The sequence below is a fragment of the Oncorhynchus mykiss genome, chromosome 13, assembly GCF_057628025.1.
Source record: "Oncorhynchus mykiss isolate SJ-2025 chromosome 13, ASM5762802v1, whole genome shotgun sequence".
In the NCBI taxonomy this organism is placed as follows: domain Eukaryota; kingdom Metazoa; phylum Chordata; class Actinopteri; order Salmoniformes; family Salmonidae; genus Oncorhynchus; species Oncorhynchus mykiss.
Window position 1 is genome coordinate 79,293,871 of NC_143034.1, and position 27,478 is coordinate 79,321,348.

Genomic DNA, 27,478 nt, shown 5'->3' on the forward strand with positions numbered 1-27,478 from the left:
ACTAACATCTCTCTCTCTCTCCTCAGCCAGTCTGTTGACCCTGGGGTGGAACTAACATCTCTCTCTCTCTCTCCTCAGCCAGTCTGTTGACCCTGTGGTGGAACTAACATCTCTCTCTCTCTCTCTCTCTCCTCAGCCAGTCTGTTGACCCTGGGGCCAGTCTGTTGACCCTGGGGTGGAACTAACATCTCTCTCTCTCTCTCTCTCCTCAGCCAGTCTGTTGACCCTGCGGTGGAACTAACATCTCTCTCTCTCCTCAGCCAGGAGCAGCAGGAAGTGGGATACCCCAGATTAAGTGTTATCTGAACGGAGTGAAGATCCCCCGGGTGGTGAGACTCAAGGTAAACTGATCACTTGCTGCTCAGAGACAAATGTCACATCTAAACCCTCATCTTTTAAATGTTGTTGTTGTTGGCAGTAGGAATGATGTCTCTTATGAGGCAAAGATATCAGACATTATATTATATATAGGTCAGGGGTCACTGTGTGTGTGTGTGTGTGTGTGTGTGTGTGTGTGTGTGTGTGTGTGTGTGTGTGTGTGTGTGTGTGTGTGTGTGTGTGTTTCCTGTGTGTTTTTCAGACCCTGGTGGTGAAGGTGTGTGGTGTGATCTGCTCTGTCGCCGGGGGACTCGCTGTTGGAAAGGTAAACACTGGGGATGTGTGTGTCTGCATGTATGTATGAGTTTGTCTGTGTGTGTGTCTGCATGTATGTATGAGTTTGTCTGTGTGTGTCTGCATGTATGTATGAGTTTGTCTGTGTGTGTGTCTGCATGTATGTATGAGTTTATCTGTGTGTGTGTGCATGTACGTATGAGTTTATCTGTGTGTGTCTGCATGTACATATGAGTTTGTCTGTGTGTGTCTGCATGTACATATGAGTTAATCTGTGTGTGTGTCTGCATGTACATATGAGTTAATCTGTGTGTGTGTCTGCATGTACGTATGAGTGCGTATTCCTTGTCTTGTGGTGAGTCGGGCTGTGACGGTCATGGATGATGGTAATTGGTCAGGTGACCGTGATAGAACACGAGTCCTGGTCAGGTGACCGTGATAGAACACGAGTCCTGGTCAGGTGACCGTGATAGAACACGAGTCCTGGTCAGGTGACCGTGATAGAACACGAGTCCTGGTCAGGTGACCGTGATAGAACACGAGTCCTGGTCAGGTGACCGTGATAGAACGCGAGTCCTGGTCAGGTGACCGTGATAGAACACGAGTCCTGGTCAGGTGACCGTGATAGAACACGAGTCCTGGTCAGGTGACCGTGATAGAACACGAGTCCTGGTCAGGTGACCGTGATAGAACACGAGTCCTGGTCAGGTGACCGTGATAGAACACGAGTCCTGGTCAGGTGACCGTGATAGAACACGAGTCCTGGTCAGGTGACCGTGATAGAACGCGAGTCCTGGTCAGGTGACCGTGATAGAACACGAGTCCTGGTTCAAGTCAGTTTATTGTTACGTTCCTCGGCAAGCAAACAATGAATGTCACTCAGACAGAAGAAGGCGGAACTAACGAAGAGTCACTGACAACAACCAAAAGGAAACAGGTCTGGTTTTTAGGAGGGGTTCTGAAAGACACTCATGGGAGTGTCTACTGAATGTTGCCTAGCAACAACAACCAGAAGGAAACAGGTCTGGTTTTAGGAGGGGTTCTGAAAGACACTCATGGGAGTGTCTACTGAATGTTGCCTAGCAACAACAACCAAAAGGAAACAGGTCTGGTTTTAGGAGGGGTTCTGAAAGACACTCATGGGAGTGTCTACTGAATGTTGCCTAGCAACAACAACCAGAAGGAAACAGGTCTGGTTTTAGGAGGGGTTCTGAAAGACACTCATGGGAGTGTCTACTGAATGTTGCCTAGCAACAACAGTGTCCACAGTGTCCACTGAATGTTGCCTAGCAACAACAACCAGAAGGAAACAGGTCTGGTTTTAGGAGGGGTTCTGAAAGACACTCATGGGAGTGTCTACTGAATGTTGCCTAGCAACAACAGTGTCCACAGTGTCCACTGAATGTTGCCTAGCAACAACAACTGGCATCTCAGAGAGACCCACCATGAGACCCACTGAATTGACCAAGAACAGGCAAACAAAATAAAAACCCACACCAAACTGAAAGACAGGAAGCACACCACAAAGTTGGAGGAAAACTAAATCAGGGACAACAGATAAACGAATGTCTAACAATCAGATAGAGAGACACAACTAAAGGTGGTAACCCTCCACATCTATTAAGACAGCTAGAGGAGTTAACCCTCCACATCTATCAAGACAACTAGAGGAGTTAACCCTACACATCTATCAAGGCAACTAGAGGAGTTAACCCTCCACATCTATTAAGACAGCTAGAGGAGTTAACCCTCCACATCTATCAAGACAACTAGAGGAGTTAACCCTCCACATCTATCAAGACAACTAAAGGAGTTAACCCTCCACATCTATCAAGACAACTAAAGGAGTTAACCCTCCACATCTATCAAGACAACTAAAGGAGTTAACCCTCCACATCTATCAAGACAACTAGAGAAGTTAACCCTCCACATCTGTCAAGACAACTAGGTAGTTAACCCTCCACATCTATCAAGACAACTAGAGGAGTTAACCCTCCACATTTATCAAGACAACTAGGTAGTTAACCCTCCACATCTATCAAGACAACTAGAGGAGTTAACCCTCCACATCTATCAAGACAACTAGAGGAGTTAACCCTCCACATCTATCAAGACAACTAGAGGAGTTAACCCTCCACATCTATCAAGACAACTAGAGGAGTTAACCCTCCACATCTATCAAGACAACTAGAGGAGTTAACCCTCCACATCTTTCAAGACAACTAGAGGAGTTAACCCTCCACATCTATCAAGACAACTAGAGGAGTTAACCCTCCACATCTATCAAGACAACTAGAGGAGTTAACCCTCCACATCTATCAAGACAACTAGAGGAGTTAACCCTCCACATCTATCAAGACAACTAGAGGAGTTAACCCTCCACATCTATCAAGACAACTAGAGGAGTTAACCCTCCACATCTATCAAGACAACTAGAGGAGTTAACCCTCCACATCTTTCAAGACAACTAGAGGAGTTAACCCTCCACATCTATCAAGACAACTATAGGAGTTAACCCTCCACATCTATCAAGACAACTAAAGGAGTTAACCCTCCACATCCTTCAAGACAACTAGAGGAGTTAACCCTCCATATCTACCAATACAACTGGAGCACTGGGCCAGACACTCTTAAATATCACCTGGGCCAGACTCTCTTAAATATCACCTGGGCCAGACTCTCTTAAATATCACCTGGGCCAGACTCTCTTAAATATCACCTGGGCCAGACTCTCTTAAATATCACCTGGGCCAGACGCTCTTAAATATCACCTGGGCCAGACGCTCTTAAATATCACCTGGGCCAGACACTCTTAAATATCACCTGGGCCAGACTCTCTTAAATATCACCTGGGCCAGACTCTCTTAAATATCACCTGGGTCAGACACTCTTAAATATCGCCTGGGCCAGCCTGGTGAAACACCTTCCCACTAATAAGATGACAAACCGGCCAGGTGACATACAGACTGACTAATGAGGTGAAATACAGACTGACTAATGAGGTGACCAACCGGCCAGGTGACATACAGACTGACTAATGAGGTGACTAACCGGCCAGGTGAAATACAGACTGACTAATGAGGTGACCAACCGGCCAGGTGAAATACAGACGGACTAATGAGGTGAAATACAGACTGACTAATGAGGTGACCAACCGGCCAGGTGAAATACAGACTGACTAATGAGGTGAAATACAGACTGACTAATGAGGTGACCAACCGGCCAGGTGAAATACAGACTGACTAATGAGGTGAAATACAGACTGACTAATGAGGTGAAATACAGACTGACTAATGAGGTGACCAACCGGCCAGGTGACATACAGACTGACTAATGAGCTGACTAACTGGCCAGGTGAAATACAGACTGACTAATGAGGTGACCAACCGGCCAGGTGAAATACAGACTGACTAATGAGGTGAAATACAGACTGACTAATGAGGTGAAATACAGACTGACTAATGAGGTGACCAACCGGCCAGGTGAAATACAGACTGACTAATGAGGTGGAATACAGACCGACTAATGAGGTGGAATACAGACCGACTAATGAGGTGAAATACAGACTGACTAATGAGGTGACCAACCGGCCAGGTGAAATACAGACTGACTAATGATGTGAAATACAGACTGACTAATGAGATGAAATACAGACTGACTAATGAGGTGACCAACCGGCCAGGTGAATACAGACCGACTAATGAGGTGACCAACCAGCCAGGTGAAATACAGACTGACTAATGAGGTGAAATACAGACTGACTAATGAGGCGACCAACCGGCCAGGTGAAATACAGACTGACTAATGAGGTGAAATACAGACTGACTAATGAGGTGACCAACCAGTGTCTGTGTGTATCTGACGGCCGTGTGTGTGTGTGTATGTGTTTGACGGCCTCTGTCTCCCTACCCATAATCCTGTAGGAAGGTCCCATGATCCACTCTGGTGCCGTGGTGGCAGCAGGAGTCTCCCAGGGACGCAGTACCTCCCTGAAGAAAGACTTCAAGGTAGGAGGGTGTTGTACAGTCTGGTTGTAACATGGACATAGTGTTTAATGTGTATCTACTGTCTAACATGTCCTCTACATGTGGAGGACATAGTGTTTAATGTGTGGTATCTACTGTCTAACATGTCCTCTACATGTGGAGGACATAGTGTTTAATGTGTATCTACTGTCTAACATGTCCTCTACATGTGGAGGACATAGTGTTTAATGTGTGGTATCTACTGTCTAACATGTTCTCTACATGTGGAGGACATAGTGTTTAATGTGTATCTACTGTCTAACATGTCCTCTACATGTGGAGGACATAGTGTTTAATGTGTGGTATCTACTGTCTAACATGTCCTCTACATGTGGAGGACATAGTGTTTAATGTGTGGTATCTACTGTCTAACATGTCCTCTACATGTGGAGGACATAGTGTTTAATGTGTATCTACTGTCTAACATGTCCTCTACATGTGGAGGACATAGTGTTTAATGTGTGGTATCTACTGTCTAACATGTCCTCTACATGTGGAGGACATAGTGTTTAATGTGTGGTATCTACTGTCTAACATGTCCTCTACATGTGGAGGACATAGTGTTTAATGTGTATCTACTGTCTCACATGTTCTCTCTCTGTCTCTGTGTGTGTAGATCTTTGAGTATTTCCGTAGAGACACAGAGAAGAGGGACTTTGTATCAGCTGGAGCGGCTGCAGGAGTGTCTGCTGCTTTTGGAGCACCAGTCGGTACACACTGCACAACATGTCCCTCAGCACAACATGTCCCTCAGCACAACATGTCCCTCAGCACAACATGTCCCTCAGCACAACATGTCCCTCAGCACAACATGTCCCTCAGCACAACATGTCCCACTCTGCACAACATGTCCCACTCTGCACAACATGTCCCACTCTGCACAACATGTCCCACACAGCACAACATGTCGCACACAGCACAACATGTCCCACACAGCACATGTCCCACACAGCACAACATGTCCCACACAGCACAACATGTCCCACACAGCACAACATGTCCCTCAGCACAACATGTCCCACTCTGCACAACATGTCCCACTCTGCACAACATGTCCCACTCTGCACAACATGTCCCACTCTGCACAACATGTCCCACTCTGCACAACATGTCCCACTCTGCACCACTGCTAAGGTACTACTGTCATGACTTTCTAAATGTTCCTCCCAATAAAGTTTTCACCTGTCTCTCTCTCTCTCTCTCTCTCTGTCTCTCGCTCTCTCTCGCTTTCTCTCCCCCTTCCTTCCTCTTTATGTCAGGTGGCGTTTTATTCAGTTTGGAGGAGGGGGCTTCTTTCTGGAACCAGATGCTCACATGGAGGATAGTAAGTAGAGGAGAGGAAGGCTTGGCTCAGTCTGGTGTCTGAGGAGAGGAGGGGGAGGCTCAGTCTGGTGTCTGAGGAGAGGAAGGCTTGGCTCAGTCTGGTGTCTGAGGAGAGGAGGGGAGGCTCAGTCTGGTGTCTGAGGAGAGGAAGACTTGGCTCAGTCTGGTGTCTGAGGAGAGGAGGGGAAGGCTTTGCTCAGTCTGGTGTCTGAGGAGAGGAGGGGAAGGCTTGGCTCAGTCTGGTGTCTGAGGAGAGGAGGGGAAGGCTTGGCTCAGTCTGGTGTCTGAGGAGAGGAGGGGAAGGCTTGGCTCAGTCTGGTGTCTGAGGAGAGGAGGGGAAGGCTTGTCTCAGTCTGGTGTCTGAGGAGAGGAAGGCTTGGCTCAGTCTGGTGTCTGAGGAGAGGAGGGGAAGGCTTGGCTCAGTCTGGTGTCTGAGGGAGAGGAGGGGAAGGCTTGGCTCAGTCTGGTGTCTCAGGAGGGGAAGGCTTGTCTCAGTCTGGTGTCTGAGGGAGAGGAGGGGAAGGCTTGGCTCAGTCTGGTGTCTGAGGGAGAGGAGGGGAAGGCTTGACTCAGTCTGGTGTCTGAGGAGCAGAAGGCTTGGCTCAGTCTGGTGTCTTAGGAGAGGAATGGCTCAGTCTGGTGTCTGAGGAGGGTAAGGCTTGGCTCAGTCTGGTGTCTGAGGAGAGGAGGGGAAGGCTCAGTCTGGTGTCTGAGGAGAGGTGGAGAGGAGGGGAAGGCTTTGCTCAGTCTGGTGTCTGAGGAGAGGAGGGGAAGGCTTGGCTCAGTCTGGTGTCTGAGGAGAGGAGGGGAAGGCTTGGCTCAGTCTGGTGTCTGAGGAGAGGAGGGGAAGGCCTGGCTCAGTATGGTGTTTGAGGGAGAGGAGAGGAAGGCTTGGCTCAGTCTGGTGTCTTAGGAGAGGAGGGGAAGGCTTGGCTCAGTCTGGTGTCTGAGGAGAGGAGGGGAAGGCTTGGCTCAGTCTGGTGTCTGAGGAGAGGAGGGGAAGGCTTGGCTCAGTCTGGTGTCTGAGGAGAGGAGGGGAAGGCTTGGCTCAGTCTGGTGTCTGAGGAGAGGAGGGGAAGGCTTGGCTCAGTCTGGTGTCTGAGGAGAGGAGGGGAAGCCCTGGCTCAGTCTGGTGTTTGAGGGAGAGGAGAGGAGGGGGAGGCCTGGCTCAGTCTGGTGTCTGAGGGAGAGGAGAGGAGAGGAGAGGAGAGGAAGGCTTTTCTCAGTCTGGTGTTTGAGGGAGAGGAGAGAAGGGGACTTTATATACCAGGGTTGGCTGGCCTTCTCTAGTCACTCGTAGGCTCAGTCACTGGTGCACTTTTATTTACAAAGACATTTTGGGTTTACTACCTTTTTATTTGGGCATTTTTATTGTTCAGAAATGTGGTGGGTCGTCTCTTCGTTCGCTGGACTTTATCCTGCTAACTGTTCCAAATGTCCGAACTGAATTTGGTAAAAGGGCTTTTATGTCCTCTGGCCATCGTCTTGGAACGCCTTACATGATACTATTAAACTGGAAGAACTTGTCCCGATTGGTGTTTTTAAATCACTGATGAATGATCTTGAGACTGATTCCCTGACCTGTCAATGATTTTAATTTGCTTATTTTTGATTTTGTTATACTCTTGTGAATTCTATGTTTTTTACTAGATTACGTGTAGTTTTGCATGTTGTCTGTCTGTAATTTTTGCAATGACTTGGTGCTGCCTATCTTGGCCAGGACGCTCTTGAAAAAGAGATGTTAAATCTCAATGAGCCCTTCCTGGTTAAATAAAATAAATAATGTTGGGTAGAACGAAAGTTGTAAAAGACCAGATTCTCTCATCTTGTCCTCATTCACTGCCAAGTGGAAAGAAGAGTAGAGACTAGCAGACGTGTTGTGTTCTCTCTCCGTCCTTTATCAGGTGAAGCTTAATGCCCCCTCTCATCTCTCTCCTCTCTACTCCCTCTCTCTCCTCTCTACTCCCTCTCTCTCCTCTCTACTCTCTCTCTCTCCTCTCTACTCCCTCTCTCTCCTCTCTACTCTCTCTCTCTCCTCTCTCCTCTGTCTTCTCTCTCTCCTCTCTTCCTTTCTCGTCTCTACTCTCTCTCCTCTCTCTCTCTCCTCTCTTCCTTTCTCCTCTCCCTCCCTCCTCCCTCCCTCCCTATATTCCTCTCCAGTTCTTTGCGTCCATGATCTCAACATTCACCCTGAATTTCTTCCTGTCCATCTACAATAATAAACCTGGAGATCTCTCCAGCCCTGGTCTTATCAACTTCGGACGCTTCGAGAGTGACGTGAGTGTCTGTCTGTTATTGTGTCTAGTCCTAAACCCTGTGTTTCTCTCTGTCTACAGTGTCTAGTCCTAAACCCTGTGTTTCTCTCTGTCTACAGTGTCTAGTCCTAAACCCTGTGTTATCTCTCTGTCTACAGAGTGTTTAGTCCTAAACCCTGTGTTATCTCTCTGTCTACAGTGTGTCTAGTCCTAAACCCTGTGTTATCTCTGTCTGTTATTGTGTCTAGTCCTAAACCCTGTGTTATCTCTCTGTCTACAGAGTGTTTAGTCCTAAACCCTGTGTTATCTCTCTGTCTACAGTGTCTAGTCCTAAACCCCGTGTTATCTCTCTGTCTACAGAGTGTCTAGTCCTAAACCCTGTGTTATCTCTCTGTCAGTGTCTAGTCCTAAACCCCGTGTTATCTCTGTCTACAGAGTGTCTAGTCCTAAACCCCGTGTTATCTCTCTGTCTACAGAGTGTCTAGTCCTAAACCCTGTGTTATCTCTCTGTCTACAGAGTGTGGCCTACAACCTCTATGAGATTCCCTTGTTCATTGTAATGGGAGCTGCAGGTAAGAGCCCACTGCTCGTCTAGTTGTGTTGTTTCACAGGACCCGTGTTGGTCCTCCCTCTACAGTCGGGTTAGTCTGACCTTCACACAAGAGACATGAAAAAGGCATAGGCTTGTGTTACTCATATAGGTGGTTGTCATAGCTACCTTACTCATATAGGTGGTTGTCTTAGCTACCTTACTTATTCATGTATGTGGTTGTCATAGCTACCTTACTTACTCATGTATGTGGTTGTCATAGCTACCTGAGTTACTCATATAGGTGGTTGTCTTAGCTACCTTACTTATTCATGTATGTGGTTGTCTTAGCTACCTGAGTTAATCATGTATGTGGTTGTCTTAGCTACCTGAGTTAATCATGTATGTGGTTGTCTTAGCTACCTGAGTTACCCATGTATGTGGTTGTCTTAGCTACCTGAGTTACTCATATAGGAGGTTGTCTTAGCTACCTGAGTTACTCATATGGGTGGTTGTCTTAGCTCCCTTACTTATTCATGTATGTGGTTGTCTTAGCTATTTGAGTTGAATGCACTTGACTGTGAGGCCCAGTTCCAAATGGACCCCTAGACCCCTACACCCCTATGCACTAGTGGAGGCCCAGTTCCAAATGGACCCCTAGACCCCTACACCCCTATGCACTAGTGGAGGCCCAGTTCCAAATGGACCCCTAGACCCCTACACCCCTATGCACTAGTGGAGGCCTAGTTCCAAATGGACCCCTATGCACTAGTGGAGGCCCAGTTCCAAATGGACCCCTAGACCCTACACCCCTATGCACTAGTGGAGGCCCAGTTCCAAATGGACCCCTAGACCCTACACCCCTATGCACTAGTGGAGACCCAGTTCCAAATGGACCCCTAGACCCTACACCCCTATGCACTAGTGGAGGCCCAGTTCCAAATGGACCCCTAGACCCCTACACCCCTATGCACTAGTGGAGGCCCAGTTCCAAATGGACCCCTAGACCCTACACCCCTATGCACTAGTTGAGGCCCAGTTCCAAATGGACCCCTAGACCCTACACCCCTATGCACTAGTAGAGATCTGAGAGGATTTGACAGGTATAAGAAACATGGTTATGACTCCATCTTGCCTTCTGATAGGCTAGGTGAATTGTTTAACCATATTGCTTCTACCAATCAAATCCTCTCAGATCTCCACCAAGTGCACAGGGCTTAGGGGTCCATTTGGGATTGGGCCTACGTCTCTATGGATAAGAGTGTCTGCTAAATGACCAACATGGACATGTTATATGTTGATTGATGTCTTTCTATATGTCCATCTAAAACAGGTGGATTGCTGGGAGCCCTGTTCAATATCCTCAACTACTGGCTGACTATATTCAGGATCAGGTAACTGTTCAATATCCTCAACTACTGGCTGACTATATTCAGGATCAGGTAACTGTTCAATATCCTCAACTACTGGCTGACTATATTCAGGATCAGGTAACTGTTCAATATCCTCAACTCCTGGCTGACTATATTCAGGATCAGGTTCAATATCCTCAACTACTGGCTGACTATATTCAGGATCAGGTTCAATATCCTCAACTACTGGCTGACTATATTCAGGATCAGGTAACTGTTCAATATCCTCAACTACTGGCTGACTATATTCAGGATCAGGTTCAATATCCTCAACTACTGGCTGACTATATTCAGGATCAGGTTCAATATCCTCAACTACTGGCTGACTATATTCAGGATCAGGTAACTTCAATATCCTCAACTACTGGCTGACTATATTCAGGATCAGGTTCAATATCCTCAACTACTGGCTGACTATATTCAGGATCAGGTTCAATATCCTCAACTACTGGCTGACTATATTCAGGATCAGGTTCAATATCCTCAACTACTGGCTGACTATATTCAGGATCAGGTTCAATATCCTCAACTACTGGCTGACTATATTCAGGATCAGGTTCAATATCCTCAACTACTGGCTGACTATATTCAGGATCAGGTTCAATATCCTCAACTACTGGCTGACTATATTCAGGATCAGGTTCAATATCCTCAACTACTGGCTGACTATATTCAGGATCAGGTTCAATATCCTCAACTACTGGCTGACTATATTCAGGATCAGGTTCAATATCCTCAACTACTGGCTGACTATATTCAGGATCAGGTTCAATATCCTCAACTACTGGCTGACTATATTCAGGATCAGGTTCAATATCCTCAACTACTGGCTGACTATATTCAGGATCAGGTTCAATATCCTCAACTACTGGCTGACTATATTCAGGATCAGGTTCAATATCCTCAACTACTGGCTGACTATATTCAGGTTCAATATCCTCAACTACTGGCTGACTATATTCAGGTTCAATATCCTCAACTACTGGCTGACTATATTCAGGTTACTGGTTGACTGTATTCAGGATCAGGTTACTGGTTGACTATATTCAGGATCAGGTTTCTGGTTGACTATATTCAGGATCAGGTTTCTGGTTGACTCTATATCAGGATCAGGTTTCTGGTTGACTATATTCAGGATCAGGTTTCTGGTTGACTCTATATCAGGATCAGGTTTCTGGTTGACTATATTCAGGATCAGGTTACTGGTTGACTCTATATCAGGATCAGGTTTCTGGTTGACTATATTCAGGATCAGGTTTCTGGTTGACTATATTCAGGATCAGGTTACTGGTTGACTCTATATCAGGATCAGGTTTCTGGTTGACTATATTCAGGATCAGGTTTCTGGTTGACTATATTCAGGATCAGGTTTCTGGTTGACTCTATATCAGGATCAGGTTTCTGGTTGACTATATTCAGGATCAGGTTACTGGTTGACTATATTCAGGATCAGGTTTCTGGTTGACTATATTCAGGATCAGGTTACTGGTTGACTATATTCAGGATCAGGTTACTGGTTGGCTATATTCAGGATCAGGTAGGGTTGGCTATATTCAGGATCAGGTTACTGGTTGACTATATTCAGGATCAGGTTACTGGTTGGCTATATTCAGGATCAGGTTACTGGTTGGCTATATTCAGGATCAGGTTTCTGGTTGGCTATATTCAGGTTCAGGTAGGGTTGTGGTCTAAGTTTTTAAGAACACACTACCCCTGAGGGGTAGGCTACAAAACAGATCAATGAGTTAACCAGGTAACTTTAATGAATATATAGAAATAGCTGTTGATTTTCTGAAGAAACAATAACTCTGATATGTGTTTTCAAGACAGGTGGGGTGGTGTGAGACAGGTGGGGTGGTGTGAGACAGGTGTGGTATGTTGTGTTAGTTTAGACAGGTGTTGTATATAGTGGTAGTGTTAGACAGGTGTTGTATATAGTGGTAGTGTTATACAGGTGTGGTAGTGTTAGACAGGTGTTGTATATAGTGGTAGTGTTAGACAGGTGTTGTATATAGTGGTAGTGTTAGACAGGTGTTGTGTATATAGTGGTAGTGTTAGACAGGTGTGGTAGTGTTAGACAGGTGTTGTATATAGTGGTAGTGTTAGACAGGTGTTGTATATAGTGGTAGTGTTAGACAGGTGTTGTATATAGTGGTAGTGTTAGACAGGTGTTGTATATAGTGGTAGTGTGAGACAGGTGTTGTTTATAGTGGTAGTGTTAGACAGGTGTGGTATGTCGTGTTAGTTTAGACAGGTGTTGTATATAGTGGTAGTGTTAGACAGGTGTTGTATATAGTAGTAGTGTTAGACAGGTGTTGTATATAGTGGTAGTGTTAGACAGGTGTTGTATATAGTGGTAGTGTTAGACAGGTGTGGTATGTCGTGTTAGTTTAGACAGGTGTTGCATATAGTGGTAGTGTTAGACAGGTGTTGTATATAGTGGTAGTGTTAGACAGGTGTGGTATGTCGTGTTAGTTTAGACAGGTGTTGTATATAGTGGTAGTGTTAGACAGGTGTTGTATATAGTGGTAGTGTTAGACTGGTGTGGTAGTGTTAGACAGGTGTTGTGTATAGTGGTAGTGTTAGACAGGTGTTGTGTATATAGTGGTAGTGTTAGACAGGTGTTGTGTATATAGTGGTAGTGCTAGACAGGTGTTGTGTATATAGTGGTAGTGTTAGACAGGTGTTGTATATAGTGGTAGTGTTAGACAGGTGTTGTGTATATAGTGGTAGTGTTAGACAGGTGTTGTATATAGTGGTAGTGTTAGACAGGTGTGGTAGTGTTAGACAGGTGTGGTAGTGTTAGACAGGTGTTGTATATAGTGGTAGTGTTAGACAGGTGTTGTATATAGTGGTAGTGTTAGACAGGTGTTGTATATAGTGGTAGTGTTAGACAGGTGTTGTGTATATAGTGGTAGTGTTAGACAGGTGTTGTATATAGTGGTAGTGTTAGACAAGTGTTCTATATAGTGGTAGTGTTAGACAGGTGTTGTATATAGTGGTAGTGTTAGACAGGTGTGGTAGTGTTAGACAGGTGTTGTATATAGTGGTAGTGTTAGACAGGTGTTGTGTATATAGTGGTAGTGTTAGACAGGTGTTGTGTATATAGTGGTAGTGTTAGACAGGTGTTGTGTATATAGTGGTAGTGTTAGACAGGTGTTGTGTATATAGTGGTAGTGTGAGACAGGTGTTGTGTATATAGTGGTAGTGTTAGACAGGTGTTGTGTATATAGTGGTAGTGTTAGACAGGTGTTGTCTGTATATAGTGGTAGTGTTAGACAGGTGTTGTGTATATAGTGGTAGTGTGAGACAGGTGTGGTATGTCATGTTAGTTTAGACAGGTGTTGTATATAGTGGTAGTGTTAGACAGGTGTTGTGTATATAGTGGTAGTGTTAGACAGGTGTTGTATATAGTGGTAGTGTTAGACAGGTGTTGTATATAGTGGTAGTGTTAGACAGGTGTTGTGTATATAGTGGTAGTGTTAGACAGGTGTTGTATATAGTGGTAGTGTGAGACAGGTGTTGTGTATATAGTGGTAGTGTTAGACAGGTGTGGTATGTCGTGTTAGTTTAGACAGGTGTTGTATATAGTGGTAGTGTTAGACAGGTGTTGTGTATAGTGGTAGTGTTAGACAGGTGTTGTATATAGTGGTAGTGTTAGACAGGTGTTGTATATAGTGGTAGTGTTAGACAGGTGTTGTATACAGTGGTAGTGTTAGACAGGTGTTGTGTATATAGTGGTAGTGTTAGACAGGTGTTGTGTATATAGTGGTAGTGTTAGACAGGTGTTGTGTATATAGTGGTAGTGTTAGACAGGTGTTGTGTATATAGTGGTAGTGTTAGACAGGTGTGATAGTGTTAGACAGGTGTTGTGTATATAGTGGTAGTGTTAGACAGGTGTTGTATATAGTGGTAGTGTTAGACAGGTGTTGTATATAGTGGTAGTGTTAGACAGGTGTTGTATATAGTGGTAGTGTTAGACAGGTGTTGTGTATATAGTGGTAGTGTTAGACAGGTGTTGTATATAGTGGTAGTGTTAGACAGGTGTTGTATATAGTGGTAGTGTTAGACAGGTGTTGTATATAGTGGTAGTGTTAGACAGGTGTGGTAGTGTTAGACAGGTGTTGTGTATAGTGGTAGTGTTAGACAGGTTATGTATATAGTGGTAGTGTTAGACAGGTGTTGTGTATAGTGGTAGTGTTAGACAGGTGTTGTATATAGTGGTAGTGTTAGACAGGTGTTGTATACAGTGGTAGTGTTAGACAGGTGTTGTGTATACAGTGGTAGTGTTAGACAGGTGTTGTGTATATAGTGGTAGTGTTAGACAGGTGTTGTGTATATAGTGGTAGTGTTAGACAGGTGTTGTGTATATAGTGGTAGTGTTAGACAGGTGTTGTGTGTATATAGTGGTAGTGTTAGACAGGTGTGATAGTGTTAGACAGGTGTTGTATATATAGTGGTAGTGTTAGACAGGTGTTGTATATAGTGGTAGTGTTAGACAGGTGTTGTATATAGTGGTAGTGTTAGACAGGTGTTGTATATAGTGGTAGTGTTAGACAGGTGTTGTATATAGTGGTAGTGTTAGACAGGTGTTGTATATAGTGGTAGTGTTAGACAGGTGTTGTATATAGTGGTAGTGTTAGACAGGTGTGGTAGTGTTAGACAGGTGTTGTGTATAGTGGTAGTGTTAGACAGGTGTTGTATATAGTGGTAGTGTTAGACAGGTGTTGTGTATAGTGGTAGTGTTAGACAGGTGTTGTATATAGTGGTAGTGTTAGACAGGTGTTGTATACAGTGGTAGTGTTAGACAGGTGTTGTGTATACAGTGGTAGTGTTAGACAGGTGTTGTGTATATAGTGGTAGTGTTAGACAGGTGTTGTGTATATAGTGGTAGTGTTAGACAGGTGTTGTGTATATAGTGGTAGTGTGAGACAGGTGTTGTGTATATAGTGGTAGTGTTAGACAGGTGTGATAGTGTTAGACAGGTGTTGTGTATATAGTGGTAGTGTTAGACAGGTGTTGTATATAGTGGTAGTGTTAGACAGGTGTTGTATATAGTGGTAGTGTTAGACAGGTGTTGTATATAGTGGTAGTGTTAGACAGGTTATGTATATAGTGGTAGTGTTAGACAGGTGTTGTATATAGTGCTAGTGTTAGACAGGTGTTGTATATAGTGGTAGTGTTAGACAGGTGTTGTATATAGTGGTAGTGTTAGACAGGTGTGGTAGTGTTAGACAGGTGTGGTAGTGTTAGACAGGTGTGGTAGTGTTAGACAGGTGTTGTACATAGTGGTAGTGTTAGACAGGTGTTGTATATAGTGGTAGTGTTAGACAGGTGTTGTATATAGTGGTAGTGTTAGACAGGTGTTGTATATAGTGGTAGTGTTAGACAGGTGTTGTATATAGTGGTAGTGTTAGACAGGTGTTGTATATAGTGGTAGTGTTAGACAGGTGTTGTATATAGTGGTAGTGTTAGACAGGTGTTGTATATAGTGGTAGTGTTAGACAGGTGTTGTATATAGTGGTAGTGTGAGACAGGTGTTGTATATAGTGGTAGTGTTAGACAGGTGTTGTATATAGTGGTAGTGTTAGACAGGTGTGGTAGTGTTAGACAGGTGTTGTATATAGTGGTAGTGTTAGACAGGTGTGGTAGTGTTAGACAGGTGTTGTGTATATAGTGGTAGTGTTAGACAGGTGTTGTATATAGTGGTAGTGTTAGACAGGTGTTGTATATAGTGGTAGTGTTAGACAGGTGTTGTATATAGTGGTAGTGTTAGACAGGTGTGGTAGTGTTAGACAGGTGTTGTATATAGTGGTAGTGTTAGACAGGTGTGGTAGTTTTAGACAGGTGTTGTATATAGTGGTAGTGTGAGACAGGTGTTGTATATAGTGGTAGTGTTAGACAGGTGTTGTATATAGTGGTAGTGTTAGACAGGTGTGGTAGTTTTAGACAGGTGTTGTATATAGTGGTAGTGTGAGACAGGTGTTGTATATAGTGGTAGTGTTAGACAGGTGTTGTATATAGTGGTAGTGTGAGACAGGTGTTGTATATAGTGGTAGTGTGAGACAGGTGTTGTTTATATAGTGGTAGTGTTAGACAGGTGTTGTATGTCGTGTTAGTTTAGACAGCTGTTGTATATAGTGGTAGTGTTAGACAGGTGTTGTTTATAGTGGTAGTGTTAGACAGGTGTTGTATATAGTGGTAGTGTTAGACAGGTGTTGTATATAGTGGTAGTGTGAGACAGGTGTTGTATATAGTGGTAGTGTGAGACAGGTGTTGTTTATATAGTGGTAGTGTTAGACAGGTGTTGTATGTCGTGTTAGTTTAGACAGCTGTTGTATATAGTGGTAGTGTTAGACAGGTGTTGTTTATAGTGGTAGTGTTAGACAGGTGGGGTAGTGTTAGACAGCTGTTGTATATAGTGGTAGTGTTAGACAGGTGTGCTGTCCAGGTGACTGTTGTCAGGTACAGGTGACAGGTAAGCTATCTGAGAACACATCTCCTCTCCTTACTTTTATACCTGCAGCACTGTGGGATATAAATAGACATCGCGTCACTCCTGCTTCAGACATGTGAGAGGGGACTTCACTTGAAAGGCATTTGAGTTTCTTCCTTGTTTTAGTTTCTTGACTTTTCCACCCTGCTGCTCGTAAACTATGGTGCCATTCTGAAATGTGTGTGTGTGTGTGTTCTCAGGTACGTCCACCGGCCCTGTCTCCAGGTGATGGAGGCCATGCTAGTCGCCGCGGTAACGGCCACGGTGTCGTTCGCCATGATCTATTTCTCTAATGACTGTCAGCCTCTCGGACCTGACCAGTCAGAGGACTACCCTCTACAGGTACACGCACACACACACACACACACACACACACACACACACACACACACACACACACGCGCAATTGTGGAGACACAATTAAGTCCCTTTCAAAGCACTATTTTCCTTAACCCTCACCCTAGCTCCTCCCCCTAGCTCCTAGCCCCTCCCCCTAGCCCCTATCCCTAATTCTAACTTTAACCCTAAACCCCCTAGAAATAGCGTTTGACCTTGTGGGGGGGGACTAATAAAATGTCCCCAGTTGGCCACATTTTTGTTTGTTTACTTTTCTTGTGGGAACTTCTGGTCCCCACAAGTGTAGTTAAACGCATCCAAACACACCCCCACTCACTCACATGCTCTGCCTCCAGTTGTTCTGCGCGGATGGAGAGTATAACTCCATGGCAACGGCCTTCTTCAACACACCCGAGAGGAGCGTCCGCAGTCTCTTCCACAACCCACCAGGTAGACTGTTTGTGTGCCTGGTCGATTCACCAGATCACTGTTTTTATGGTGCACTGTGTCTCTGCGATGTGATAGTGCCCCCTAGTGTTGAACTAGCAGACTGCTTCACCACAATGCTCCCTTCAGATGTCTGTTTACACTACACTACACTATTCAGTTGGAAAGTCATCTGTTTTAATTATTATGAATGTACAAAGTTTGCAATGAACACATTTTTGTATTTCTGTCTCACTCACTCTCTCTCTCGGTCTCTCTCTCTTTCTCTCTTTCTCTCTCGGTCTCTCTCTTTCTCTCTCTCTTTCTTTCTCTCTTTCTTTCTCTCTCTCTCTCTTTCTCTCTCTCTCGGTCTCTCTCTCTCTCTCTCGGTATCTCTCTCTCTCTCTCTCTCTCTCTCTCTCTCTCTCTCTCTCGGTATCTCTCTCTCTCTCTCTCTCTCTCTCTCTCGGTATCTCTCTCTCTCTCTCTCTCTCTCTCTCTCGGTATCTCTCTCTCTCTCTCTCTCTCTCTCTCGGTATCTCTCTCTCTCTCTCTCTCTCTCTCGCTCTCTCGGTATCTCTCTCTCTCTCTCTCTCTCTCTCTCTCTCTCTCGGTATCTCTCTCTCTCTCTCTCTCTCTCTCTCTCTCTCTGTATCTCTCTCTCTCTCTCTCTCTCTCTCTGTATCTCTCTCTCTCTCTCTCTCTCTCTCTCTCTCTCTCTCTTTCTCTCGGTATCTCTCTCTTTCTTTCTTCTTCTTCCAGGTTCCTACAACCCTCTGACTCTAAGTCTGTTTACGTTGACCTATTTCTTCCTGGCCTGTTGGACCTATGGCCTGACTGTCTCAGCTGGAGTCTTCATCCCATCTCTGCTCATAGGAGCAGCCTGGGGAAGACTGTTTGGGATACTGCTGGCTGCTATCACGCCCAACGGATCGGTGAGGGGGCTTTATGGCCCTCATTATGGGGGTTATATGGCCATCATTATGGGGGTTATATGGGGGTTATATGACCATCATTATGGGGGTTATATGACCATCATTATGGGGGTTATATGACCATCATTATGGGGGTTATATGGCCATCATTATGGGGGTTATATGACCATCATTATGGGGGTTATATGGCCATCATTATGGGGGTTATATGACCATCATTGTAGGGGTTATATGACCATCATTATGGGGGTTATATGGCCATCAATATGGGGGTTATATGGCCATCATTGTGGGGGTTGTATGGTCATCATTATGGGGGTTACATGGCCATCATTATGGGGGTTATATGGTCATCATTATGGGGGTTATATGGCCATCATTATGGGGGTTATATGACCATCATTATGGGGGTTATATGGCCATCATTATGGGGGTTATATGGCCATCATTATGGGGGTTATATGACCATCATTATGGGGGTTATATGGCCATCATTGTGGGGGTTATATGACCATTATTATGGGGGTTATATGGCCATCATTATGGGGGTTATATGGCCATCATTATGGGGGTTATATGACCATCATTATGGGGGTTATATGACCATCATTATGGGGGTTATATGGCCATCATTATGGGGGTTATATGGCCATCATTATGGGGGTTATATGACCATCATTATGGGGGTTATATGGCCATCATTATGGGGGTTATATGGCCATCATTATGGGGGTTATATGGCCATCATTATGGGGGTTATATGGACATCATTGTGGGGGTTATATGGGGGTTATATGGCCATCATTATGGGGGTTATATGGCCATCATTATGGGGGTTATATGGGGGTTATATGGCCATCATTATGGGGGTTATATGGACATCATTATGGGGGTTATATGGGGGTTATATGGACATCATTGTGGGGGTTATATGGGGGTTATATGGCCATCATTATGGGGGTTATATGGCCATCATTATGGGGGTTATATGGGGGTTATATGGCCATCATTATGGGGTCTATATGGACATCATTATGGGGGTTATATGGGGGTTATATGGCCATCATTATGGGGGTTATATGGCCATCATTGTGGGGGTTGTATGGTCATCATTATGGGGGTTATATGGCCATCATTATGGGGGTTATATGGTCATCATTATGGGGGTTATATGGCCATCATTATTGGGGTTATATGGCCATCATTATGGGGGTTATATGGCCATCATTATGGGGGTTATATGACCATCATTATGGGGGTTATATGGCCATCATTATGGGGGTTATATGGCCATCATTGTGGGGGTTATATGGGGGTTATATGGCCATCATTATGGGGGTTATATGGCCATCATTATGGGGGTTATATGGGGGTTATATGGCCATCATTATGGGGGTTATATGGACATCATTATGGGGGTTATATGGACATCATTGTGGGGGTTATATGACATCATTGTGGGGGTTATATGGACATCATTGTGGGGGTTATATGACATCATTCTCCCCGTTGTGCCACACTGTTGAGACTCTTTGTATGGCACGCTGAAATCTCCCAGTCAATTAATGCCAACACAATGACAGGTCTATCCCAATACAGTAGTACACATTACTCTGGTCTGAACCCCGTAGTGCTCTCTGGTCTGAACCCCGTAGTGCTCTCTGGTTTGAACCCTGTAGTCCTCTCTGGTCTGAACCCATTAGTGCTCTCTGGTTTGAACCCCTTAGTCCTCTCTGGTTTGAACCCCTTAGTCCTCTCTGGTTTGAACCCTGTAGTGCTCTCTGGTTTGAACCCTGTAGTCCTCTCTGGTTTGAACCCCCTTAGTCCTCTCTGGTGTGAACCCCGTAGTCCTCTCTGGTTTGAACCCTGTAGTCCTCTCTGGTTTACACCCCGTAGTGCTCTCTGGTCTGAACCCTGTAGTGCTCTCTGGTTTGAACCCTGTATTGCTCTCTGGTCTGAACCCTGTAGTACTCTCTGGTTTGAACCCCCTTAGTCCTCTCTGGTTTGAACCCCCTTAGTGCTCTCTGGTCTGAACCCCGTAGTCCTCTCTGGTTTGAACCCTGTAGTGCTCTCTGGTCTGAACCGCGTAGTGCTCTCTGGTCTGAACCCCGTAGTGCTCTCTGGTCTGAACCCCGTAGTGCTCTCTGGTTTGAACCCCGTAGTACTCTCTGGTTTGAACCCTGTAGTGCTCTCTGGTCTGAACCCCGTAGTGCTCTCTGGTCTGGACCCCAAGGTGCCCTCTGGTCTGAACCCCGTAGTCCTCTCTGGTCTGGACCCTGTAGTGCGCTCTGGTCTGGACCCCAAGGTGCCCTCTGGTCTGAACCCCGTAGTCCTCTCTGGTCTGAACCCTGTAGTCCTCTCTGGTTTGAACCCTGTAGTGTTCTCTGGTGTGAACCCCGTAGTGCTCTCTGGTCTGAACCCCAAGGTGCTCTCTGGTTTGAACCCTGTAGTGCTCTCTGGTGTGAACCCTGTAGTGCTCTCTGGTCTGAACCCTGTAGTGCTCTCTGGTCTGAACCCTGTAGTGCTCTCTGGTCTGAACCCTGTAGTGCTCTCTGGTTTGAACCCTGTAGTCCTCTCTGGTCTGAACCCCATAGTCCTCTCTGGTTTGAACCCTGTAGTGCTCTCTGGTTTGAACCCTGTAGTCCTCTCTGGTCTGGACCCCGTAGTGCTCTCTGGTTTGAACCCCGTAGTGCTCTCTGGTCTGAACCCCGTGGTGCTCTCTGGTCTGAACCCCGTAGTGCTCTCTGGTCTGAACCCCGTAGTGCTCTCTGGTCTGAACCCCGTAGTCCTCTCTGGTCTGAACCCCGTAGTGCTCTCTGGTCTGAACCCCGTAGTGCTCTCTGGTGTGAACCCCGTGGTGCTCTCTGGTTTGAACCCTGTAGTCCTCTCTGGTTTGAACCCTGTAGTCCTCTCTGGTCTGAACCCCGTAGTCCTCTCTGGTGTGAACCCCTTAGTCCTCTCTGGTTTGAACCCTGTGGTGCTCTCTGGTTTGAACCCTGTAGTCCTCTCTGGTCTGAACCCCGTAGTCCTCTCTGGTCTGAACCCTGTAGTGCTCTCTGGTCTGAACCCCATAGTCCTCTCTGGTTTGAACCCTGTAGTGCTCTCTGGTCTGAACCCTGTAGTCCTCTCTGGTTTGAACCCTGTAGTACTCTCTGGTTTGAACCCCCTTAGTCCTCTCTGGTTTGAACCCCCTTAGTGCTCTCTGGTCTGAACCCCGTAGTCCTCTCTGGTTTGAACCCTGTAGTGCTCTCTGGTCTGAACCCCGTAGTGCTCTCTGGTCTGAACCCCGTAGTGCTCTCTGGTCTGAACCCCGTAGTGCTCTCTGGTTTGAACCCCGTAGTCCTCTCTGGTTTGAACCCTGTAGTGCTCTCTGGTCTGAACCCCGTAGTGCTGTCTGGTCTGGACCCCAAGGTGCCCTCTGGTCTGAACCCCGTAGTCCTCTCTGGTCTGGACCCTGTAGTGCGCTCTGGTCTGGACCCCAAGGTGCCCTCTGGTCTGAACCCCGTAGTCCTCTCTGGTCTGAACCCTGTAGTCCTCTCTGGTTTGAACCCTGTAGTGTTCTCTGGTTTGAACCCCATAGTGCTCTCTGGTTTGAACCCTGTAGTCCTCTCTGGTCTGAACCCTGTAGTCCTCTCTGGTGTGAACCCCGTAGTGCTCTCTGGTCTGAACCCCAAGGTACTCTCTGGTTTGAACCCTGTAGTGCTCTCTGGTGTGAACCCTGTAGTGCTCTCTGGTTTGAACCCCGTAGTGCTCTCTGGTCTGAACCCTGTAGTGCTCTCTGGTCTGAACCCTGTAGTGCTCTCTGGTTTGAACCCTGTAGTCCTCTCTGGTCTGAACCCCATAGTCCTCTCTGGTTTGAACCCTGTAGTGCTCTCTGGTTTGAACCCTGTAGTCCTCTCTGGTCTGGACCCCGTAGTGCTCTCTGGTTTGAACCCCGTAGTGCTCTCTGGTCTGAACCCCGTGGTGCTCTCTGGTTTGAACCCCGTAGTGCTCTCTGGTCTGAACCCTGTAGTCCTCTCTGGTCTGGACCCTGTAGTGCTCTCTGGTTTGAACCCCGTAGTGCTCTCTGGTTTGAACCCTGTAGTCCTCTCTGGTTTGAACCCTGTAGTCCTCTCTGGTCTGAACCCCGTAGTCCTCTCTGGTGTGAACCCCTTAGTCCTCTCTGGTTTGAACCCTGTGGTGCTCTCTGGTTTGAACCCTGTAGTCCTCTCTGGTCTGGACCCCGTAGTGCTCTCTGGTTTGAACCCTGTAGTCCTCTCTGGTCTGAACCCTGTAGTGCTCTCTGGTTTGAACCCCGCAGTGCTCTCTGGTCTGAACCCCGTGGTGCTCTCTGGTCTGAACCCCGTAGTGCTCTCTGTGAATGCTTGGTGGGGGCCTGCTGCTCTTCAACAGCTGCTTTGACAAACACAGACATAGCATCGTACACTGGCCAGATTGGTGTCAATAATGTTTGTGTGTCGCTCTCTTTCTCAGGTTTGGGCCGTTCCAGGGAAGTATGCTTTAATGGGAGCTGCAGCACAACTGGGTGAGTGTCATTCCTGGGGTCCTTCCTCTGGTGTAGAGATGTCACACTGACTGTTTACCTGATAGGAATGAGTAATGTAATGTCTCGTCCTCTCCTCTAGGGGGCATAGTGAGGATGACTCTCAGTTTAACAGTCATCACGACTGTATATACTGTATTAATAATAGGTAATGTAATGTCTCCTCCTCTCCTCTAGGGGGCATAGTGAGGATGACTCTCAGTTTAACAGTCATCACGACTGTATATACTGTATTAATAATAGGTAATGTAATGTCTCGTCCTCTCCTCTAGGGGGCATAGTGAGGATGACTCTCAGTTTAACAGTCATCACGACTGTATATACTGTATTTATAATTAGTAATGTAATGTCTCCTCCTCTCCTCTAGGGGGCATAGTGAGGATGACTCTCAGTTTAACAGTCATCACGACTGTATATACTGTATTAATAATAGGTAATGTAATGTCTCGTCCTCTCCTCTAGGGGGCATAGTGAGGATGACTCTCAGTTTAACAGTCATCACGACTGTATATACTGTATTAATAATAGGTAATGTAATGTCTCCTCCTCTCCTCTAGGGGGCATAGTGAGGATGACTCTCAGTTTAACAGTCATCACGACTGTATATACTGTATTAATAATAAGTAATGTAATGTCTCGTCCTCTCCTCTAGGGGGCATAGTGAGGATGACTCTCAGTTTAACAGTCATCACGACTGTATATACTGTATTAATAATAGGTAATGTAATGTCTCCTCTCCTCTAGGGGGCATAGTGAGGATGACTCTCATGACTGTATATACTGTATTAATAATAGGTAATGTAATGTCTCGTCCTCTCCTCTAGGGGGCATAGTGAGGATGACTCTCAGTTTAACAGTCATCACGACTGTTTATACTGTATTAATAATAGGTAATGTAATGTCTCCTCCTCTCCTCTAGGGGGCATAGTGAGGATGACTCTCAGTTTAACAGTCATCACGACTGTATATACTGTATTTATAATTAGTAATGTAATGTCTCCTCCTCTCCTCTAGGGGGCATAGTGAGGATGACTCTCAGTTTAACAGTCATCACGACTGTATATACTGTATTAATAATAAGTAATGTAATGTCTCCTCCTCTCCTCTAGGGGGCATCGTGAGGATGACTCTCACGACTGTATATACTGTATTAATAATTAGTAATGTAATGTCTCGTCCTCTCCTCTAGGGGGCATAGTGAGGATGACTCTCATGACTGTATATACTGTATTTATAATTAGTAATGTAATGTCTCCTCCTCTCCTCTAGGGGGCATAGTGAGGATGACTCTCACGACTGTATATACTGTATTAATAATTAGTAATGTAATGTCTCCTCCTCTCCTCTAGGGGGCATAGTGAGGATGACTCTCATGACTGTATATACTGTATTTATAATTAGTAATGTAATGTCTCCTCCTCTCCTCTAGGGGGCATAGTGAGGATGACTCTCATGACTGTATATACTGTATTTATAATTAGTAATGTAATGTCTCGTCCTCTCCTCTAGGGGGCATAGTGAGGATGACTCTCACGACTGTATATACTGTATTAATAATAGGTAATGTAATGTCTCCTCCTCTCCTCTAGGGGGCATAGTGAGGATGACTCTCAGTTTAACAGTCATCACGACTGTTTATACTGTATTAATAATGAGTAATGTAATGTCTCCTCCTCTCCTCTAGGGGGCATAGTGAGGATGACTCTCAGTTTAACAGTCATCACGACTGTATATACTGTATTAATAATAGGTAATGTAATGTCTCCTCCTCTCCTCTAGGGGGCATAGTGAGGATGACTCTCAGTTTAACAGTCATCATGGTGGAAGCAACAGGAAACGTGACGTACGGTCTCCCCATCATGTTGGTGCTGCTGACGGCCAAGATAGTAGGGGACTACTTTGTGGAGGTGAGTCTTGAGGCACATATAATATATACTATACTGATTTAACGAGGCCATCCGTAGTGGACCAAAAACCAGGCTCCCCCGTCACTGTCTTGGCCTGAAGACATGTTACCACTGTTTAATTCATAGACGCAACTATCGATGCAAGGAGTGACCCTCCACAGATATTAACATGATCGTTTTAACCATATGTAGAGGATGGGCGCGGCAGGGTAGCCTAGTGGTTAGAGTGTAGAGGAGGCAGGGTAGCCTAGTGGTTAGAGTGTAGAGGTGGCAGGGTAGCCTAGTGGTTAGAGTGTAGAGGTGGCAGGTAGCCTAGTGGTTAGAGTGTAGAAGTGGCAGGTAGCCTAGTGGTTAGAGTGTAGAGGTGGCAGGGTAGCCCAGTGGTTAGAGTGTAGAGGCGGCAGGGTAGCCTAGTGGTTAGAGTGTAGAGGCGGCAGGGTAGCCTAGTGGTTAGTGTACAGGCGGCAGGGTAGCCTAGTGGTTAGAGTGTAGAGGCGGCAGGGTAGCCTAGTGGTTAGAGTGTAGAGGTGGCAGGGTATCCTAGAGGTTAGAGTGTAGAGGCGGCAGGGTAGCCTAGTGGTTAGAGCGTTGGACTAGTAACCGGAAGGTTGTAAGTTCATATCCCCGAGCTGACAAGGTGCAAATCTGTCGTTCTGCCCCTGAACAGGCAGTCAACCCACTGTTCCTAGGCCGTCATTGAAAATAAGAATTTGTTCTTAACTGAATTGCCTAGTAAAATAAAGGTAATATAAAAAAATGTACAATGTTTGTTCACAGATATTAGACTACTGCTTATCCTTTGGTTCTGAATGGGGTTACAACAGTTCAATTAATATCAGCTCATGATGTAAGTTATTTTCTAGAACAATCAATAAGTATTTATTATTGGTCTAGAAATCCCAAAACGGCAATATCCTGTCAATGAAGAGGGTTGAAGGGTGGGGCCAAACTCCTCCGTTGTCTTGGTGACGTAGCTACCACGTAGTAACAGCCTGAAGCTCTCCATGCACACGCACTGAGACTGTGTGACAGTGCCCTGCCCACTGAGACTGTGGGAGACTGTGGGAGACTGTGGGAGACTGTGTGAGAGTGCCCTGCCCACTGAGACTGTGGGAGACTGTGGGACAGTGCCCTGCCCACTGAGACTGTGGGAGACTGTGGGACAGTGCCCTGCCCACTGAGACTGTGGGAGACTGTGGGACAGTGCCCTGCCCACTGTGACTGTGGGAGACTGTGTGAGAGTGCCCTGCCCACTGAGACTGTGTGAGACTGAAGTGTTGCATCTCATCTCAGTATCTGTGGTGTTGCTCGTGGCAACGGAAGTCTCAGTTGAATGTTTGTCGTTCAGTCTGTTCAGTCTGTGTAGTAATCCATCTGGTCGTTCTGAGGTTCAGTCTGTGTAGTAATCCATCTGGTTGTGTCTCAGGGTCGTTCTGAGGTTCAGTCTGTGTAGTAATCCATCTGGTTGTTCTGAGGTTCAGTCTGTGTAGTAATCCATCTGGTTGTTCTGAGGTTCAGTCTGTGTAGTAATCCATCTGGTTGTTCTGAGGTTCAGTCTGTGTAGTAATCCATCTGGTCGTTCTGAGGTTCAGTCTGTGTAGTAATCCATCTGGTCGTTCTGAGGTTCAGTCTGTGCAGTAATCCATCTGGTCGTTCTGAGGATTCAGTCTGTGTAGTAATCCATCTGGTTGTTCCTCAGGGTTGTTCTGAGGATTCAGTCTGTGTAGTAATCCATCTGGTTGTGTCTCAGGGTCGTTCTGAGGTTCAGTCTGTGTAGTAATCCATCTGGTTGTTCCTCAAGGTCGTTCTGAGGATTCAGTCTGTGTAGTAATCCATCTGGTTGTTCCTCAGGGTCGTTCTGAGGTTCAGTCTGTGTAGTAATCCATCTGGTTGTTCCTCAGGGTCGTTCTGAGGTTCAGTCTGTGTAGTAATCCATCTGGTTGTTCCTCAGGGTCGTTCTGAGGTTCAGTCTGTGTAGTAATCCATCTGGTTGTTCTGAGGTTCAGTCTGTGTAGTTATCCATCTGGTTGTTCTGAGGTTCAGTCTGTGTAGTAATCCATCTGGTTGTTCTGAGGTTCAGTCTGTGTAGTAATCCATCTGGTCGTTCTGAGGTTCTGTCTGTGTAGTAATCGATCTGGTTGTTCCTCAGGGTCGTTCTAAGGTTCTGTCTGTGTAGTAATCGATCTGGTTGTTCCTCAGGGTCGTTCTAAGGTTCTGTCTGTGTAGTAATCGATCTGGTTGTTCCTCAGGGTCGTTCTGAGGTTCAGTCTGTGTAGTAATCCATCTGGTTGTTCCTCAGGGTCGTTCTGAGGTTCAGTCTGTGTAGTAATCCATCTGGTTGTTCCTCAGGGTCTGTATGACATCCACATCAAGCTGCAGAGTGTTCCCTTCCTGCACTTGGAGGCCCCTGCCACCTCCCACTGGTTAACAGCCAGGTAAGCCACTCTCTTACTCTCTCCGTTTCCCATTGGCTTAACTACCAGTTGACCCTCTGACCTCACTACTCTCCTTTTTCTCTCTCTCTAAATCTTCCCCCTCTCTCTAAATCTCCCCCCCTCTCTCTCTAAATCTCCCCCCCTCTCTCTAAATCTCCCCCTCTCTCTCTAAATCTCCCCCTCTCTCTCTAAATCTCCCCCTCTCTCTCTAAATCTCCCCCTCTCTCTCTAAATCTCCCCCTCT

At 45.9% G+C, this 27,478-nt stretch overlaps 1 protein-coding gene across 3 annotated transcripts in view; it reads left to right on the plus strand.

Moving 5' to 3' along the window:
• clcn7 (Cl-/H+ antiporter 7) overlaps window positions 1–27,478 on the plus strand; it is a 61,756-nt gene that overhangs the window by 28,851 nt on the left and 5,427 nt on the right. For 2 of the 3 annotated variants that reach the window (XM_036939586.2, XM_090197863.1), the window contains 14 exons: window positions 261–341; window positions 581–643; window positions 4,536–4,619; window positions 5,254–5,347; window positions 5,897–5,961; window positions 8,121–8,237; window positions 8,733–8,787; window positions 10,078–10,138; window positions 16,853–16,994; window positions 17,345–17,438; window positions 18,177–18,349; window positions 22,823–22,874; window positions 24,672–24,799; window positions 27,149–27,234. In XM_036939586.2, coding sequence (XP_036795481.1) covers window positions 261–341; window positions 581–643; window positions 4,536–4,619; window positions 5,254–5,347; window positions 5,897–5,961; window positions 8,121–8,237; window positions 8,733–8,787; window positions 10,078–10,138; window positions 16,853–16,994; window positions 17,345–17,438; window positions 18,177–18,349; window positions 22,823–22,874; window positions 24,672–24,799; window positions 27,149–27,234 — 1,295 coding nt within the window. Of the gene's footprint in view, window positions 1–260; window positions 342–580; window positions 644–4,535; window positions 4,620–5,253; window positions 5,348–5,896; window positions 5,962–8,120; window positions 8,238–8,732; window positions 8,788–10,077; window positions 10,139–16,852; window positions 16,995–17,344; window positions 17,439–18,176; window positions 18,350–22,822; window positions 22,875–22,974; window positions 23,085–24,671; window positions 24,800–27,148; window positions 27,235–27,478 lie in introns of those variants that run through there. The other variant, XM_090197864.1, reaches the window with a different exon arrangement.